Consider the following 4,261-nt stretch of genomic DNA (forward strand, 5'->3'; position numbering starts at 1 on the left):
CATAAAATAAAATAAATCTTTAAAAAAAAAAAAGAAGGAGGAGGAAGAGGAGGAGGAGGAGGAGGAGGAGGAGGAGAAAGTCACTCAACATGGGGTCTACCTTCTTTCTTTCACAGAGGTTCTCTGATGGGATGGATTCTCCATTTTGGTAAAGCACCACAGAGAACCCCAGCATGTCAGTTGTTCTTGCCACAGCTTACAGAGTTATGCAGGGGGGATGCATGGGAAGTTTCAGGGACTTGAAGCTGCAAGGCCCCTTTTCTACCAAGCAGTTAACTCCTGTGGCAGGGGTGTCTCTTAGGGCGACATACTGCTGCTGCCAACACCACAGCACTGGCTCAGGGATTTCATTGGGCACAGAAGATGATGATAAAAGTGAGGCCTTTAGATCCCTACACAAAGGACTGACTTTTTTTTGCAGCAGGTTGTAGAGAAGTTTAAGTCTACAAACATTTTCAAAAACAGTGGGATGTGGTTAGAAGATGGCTCAGTGATTAAAATGATTCCTGCAAAAGCCAGGGCCAGAGGCTGGATCTTACAAAACTCAGGTAATGTGTGTCAGGATGGCCGAGAATGGAGCAGGATGCAGAATTCTGAGACATAAAGATAAAATCATCTACTTCCAATAAAAGAAAGAAAGAAAGACAGGGAAGCAATAGTGTATACCTAATAAGCTCGTGGGAAATCAGGTTTGACTGGGATGAGGATTCAGAGACTTTGCATTTCAAAAGCTCTAGGAAGATTTCTTCCCTTTGTACAACTAGCGGTAAATGCCTTCTCGGTTCAAGTATTGTTCTTATATTTTTGGTTGCGCGCCTAGCTTTTAACGGCTGAGCCATCTCTCCAGCGCTCAAGTAGTGTTCTAAAGCAACATGCATTACTGAGCTGTCATAACAATTCTAAAAAGTACTTATAATATCCGTGGTGCAGAACATGAAATGAGTAACAGAAACAGTAACCTAACCCTACCCCTATCTCTGTCTGGCTATGAGTCAAGTTCATACTCAGCAAGAGCAGCAGCCTGCCGTTTCGTTTCCCGTCTATAATCATATTGCCTTTCATATAAAAAAAAAAAAATGAGGAAACAAAACACTTAAGGGACTCCCACTTTGCCTAACTTGCTCCATTTCAAACACTAAAATATCACTATGTCCAGCAGATGGCAACCCAGAGCACAGCCAACAGCAAGGGCAGGATAAGGAGCTGAAACTACATACCCACAATGCTGTGCAGAGACTCAAAGTCCCGAACTGCTGTGTGGCTGTCTAAGGAGATGCCTGTGCGTACTGCCGATGGAATGTGTGTACTGTAACCATATAGGTTCTCGTCCTGCCTTCAGAGCGCAAAGTTCTACTCATTTTTAAATTCCGTAACCCGTCTTTAGTCGGAGAGCTGTATTCCTGAAACAAGGCTGCTCTTTTTTGGACTCACTTATCCTAGCCCAACACGAGGGCCCTTGACTTCTGAACCAAAATGGCAGCGCTCAGCGCGTAGTCCTTTACTTCTCCAAGGCGAACTAAGATTAAAATCCTACATCATGTCAAAGTTAAGCCGGGTCACTCGAACCCTCAAGAAGCCCGAGGCCGGCGGCGTGATCCGGTCCATCGTGCGAGCAGGCCAAGCTATTCCTGGGCCTCCCCTAGGTCCCATCTTGGGTCAGGTGCGGTGTCTAGAACCCGACGTGGAGACTTGGGAGAGGGCTCTGGAACAGGGGAAGTCTCCCTTATAAACACGTCTCCGCTATTCACACCTTCAGGTCTTATGTCTTTGTATTACTTACATAGCCATTTTTGACCTCAGCATCTCTGACCCCCAAGTTGGCTAGTTGCTGATTAAGCGGTACCTTGTGGACGAATCGCCTGGCACCCAAAGCTATAGTTGAACCAGGGTAGAAGAAATATAAACACACATACACACACACACACACACACACAAATGAAGATGAAAGAGGGAAGGGACAGGGGCTCCTGGTTGGTAGAAAGCCTTCAGTTCCCATACTTAACTTTGTTTATGCGTTCCTCATAGCGAGGTGTCTCTATCAACCAGTTCTGCAAAGAGTTCAACGAGAAGACAAAGGACATCAAAGAAGGCATTCCTCTTCCTACAAAAATTTTTATAAAGGTAGACGGACTCATTCTTCCATATACTTCCTTGGCGCTTGAAACTAGTCACCCTGGTTGCTTCTCTGTCTCTCACTTGGTTGCCATCCTCCACAGATCATTTATACAGAAGCCTAGGCCATAATTTCTCTGAACTGCCATATTGTGGTTCTTTTGTTTGTTTGTTTGTTTGTTTTTCGAGACAGGGTTTCTCTGTATAGCCCCGGCTGTCCTGGAACTCACTCTGTAGACCAGGCTGGCCTCAAACTCAGAAATCCGCCTGCCTCTGCCTCCCAAGTGCTGGGATTTAAAGGCATGTGCCACCAACTGGCCGGCTATATTGTGGTTCTTAACTCTCATCTTACTGGAGCTTCCAGAGGAGCATTGGGCTAGGAATAAAAATGACAGGGATGTGTGCTGTAGATCCGCTTTTCCTGCCTTTTGTGGTGTGCAAGTTGATGGGAGAAGGAAAGAGACATTAGAAATGTCTTGGACCGGACAGAATATCAAGACATTCTCATGTATCTTTTTCTGTTAAGCCCGACAGAACATTTGAGCTCAAAATTGGGCAACCCACTATTTCCTACTTTTTGAAGGCAGCTGCTGGGATTGAGAAGGGGGCCCGGCATACAGGTAAGGACTAGAGTGGGTGCCTGAGCTTCTGATGTAGCCAGAGAAATGTAGTGGTACTTGAAGAGTTCTTTGTTCCTTCTTCCCAGGGAAAGAGCTGGCGGGCCTGCTGAGTTTGAAGCACATATACGAGATTGCCTGTGTCAAAGCTAAGGATGATGCTTTTGCCATGCAAGATGTACCCCTGTCATCTGTGGTCCGTTCCATCATTGGCTCTGCCCGCTCTCTGGGCATTCGTGTGGTGAAGGAGTGAGTATCTTGAGAGAAATGGTGTGCAGAGGAACCCATTTCAAGAGAAAGTTCTTGATTTGGGAGTAAAGCTGAGAAGGCCCATTACCTTGAAATGGTTGGGTCTTGTTTTTCTCTTTCTTTCTTTCTTTCTTTCTTTCTTTCTTCCTTTCTTTCTTTTTATGTGTATGAGTACACTGTAGCTGTACAGATGGCCGCTCGCTCCGGCCCTGCTCGCTCCGGGCCCCACTTGCTCCGTCCTAATACGCTGTAGCTGTCTTCACACACACCAGAAGAGGGTGTCAGATCTCATTATGGGTGGTTGTGAGCCACCATGTGGTTGCTGGGATCTGAACTCAGGACCTTTGGAAGAGCAGTCAGTGCTCTTCCCCGCTGAGCCATCTTGCCAGCCCTGTTTTTCTTAATTTATAGCATATGTTAGTTCTGCACATTAAGCTTAAATTGTGACATTTTCATACATGTTTAGCAGATTCTAGCAGAAAGATATGGGCTGAAGCCTCATCTTGTTTGGAATATATTTCATAAGCACCTGTTCAGCCCTAAACATGGTTCTGGACACTGAATAGAACCAGGAATGAACAGTCGTGCTTGGCTGGCCACTCTGGAGAAACGTGTAGTCCTAAAATAGAGGCAGATCCATACATAGAGGCTGAGACTAACAGGTGGTCAATGGATGCCATGAGAGCAGAGAGGAGAGTTCCTGCTTTTACCTGATGTGTCATTGAGGACTCTTAGAGGGAGGTGATATAGAAATAGCCCAAGAAAAGGAGAGTAAGAGAGCATAAGATTATAGTGAACTGTGAGAGGTGAGGGGCTGAAGCTAAGTTCATTGTGGTCTAGGAGTCTTTCGAGAGGCAGATGGGATATGTCCTGAGGGAGGGACCAGTCAGAAGGGCCTTTTGAGCTGTTGCACATTCAGACTTAATCCTAAGGCCAACAACCACCCCAGTCAGCTGGCTTTGGATGATCTCAGGAATTGTTTTCCTGAAGTAACTTGTCAAGTTGGATAGCGTTTGCCCCAGAGCACAGCAGAGACAGGAGCAGGGACAGTCATCACCGGCAGCTTGTTGCTGGTGTTGTTCCCTACAGCAAGGCTGGCATCAGTTGTTCCTCACGGGATGAGGTCAGATCACAATATGCCTGGATGGTTTTTTAAATCCTTAAAGTATGCAGATCTGTGACTCCCTCATTTGAAGTGTTTGTGGCTCAAAGGAAGGCCTAAGAAATCCCAATGGTGTAATAGAGGCCACAGGTTAAGTAGGACTTTAAGATAGGAGTCAAGG

General features: G+C 46.0%; 1 protein-coding gene across 1 annotated transcript in view; it reads left to right on the plus strand.

Annotated features, from left to right (window-relative positions):
- Positions 1-1,430: 1,430 nt before the first annotated feature.
- Positions 1,431-4,261, plus strand: part of Mrpl11 (mitochondrial ribosomal protein L11) — a 3,295-nt gene continuing 464 nt past the window's right edge. The window contains exons 1-4 of the mRNA XM_031384701.1: positions 1,431-1,660; positions 2,026-2,121; positions 2,639-2,732; positions 2,819-2,978. Of these exons, the coding sequence (XP_031240561.1) occupies positions 1,538-1,660; positions 2,026-2,121; positions 2,639-2,732; positions 2,819-2,978 (473 nt within the window). The 5' untranslated portion in view covers positions 1,431-1,537. The remainder of the gene's footprint in view (positions 1,661-2,025; positions 2,122-2,638; positions 2,733-2,818; positions 2,979-4,261) is intronic.

The sequence above is a fragment of the Mastomys coucha genome, unplaced genomic scaffold (assembly GCF_008632895.1).
Source record: "Mastomys coucha isolate ucsf_1 unplaced genomic scaffold, UCSF_Mcou_1 pScaffold21, whole genome shotgun sequence".
Taxonomy (NCBI): Eukaryota; Metazoa; Chordata; class Mammalia; order Rodentia; family Muridae; genus Mastomys; species Mastomys coucha.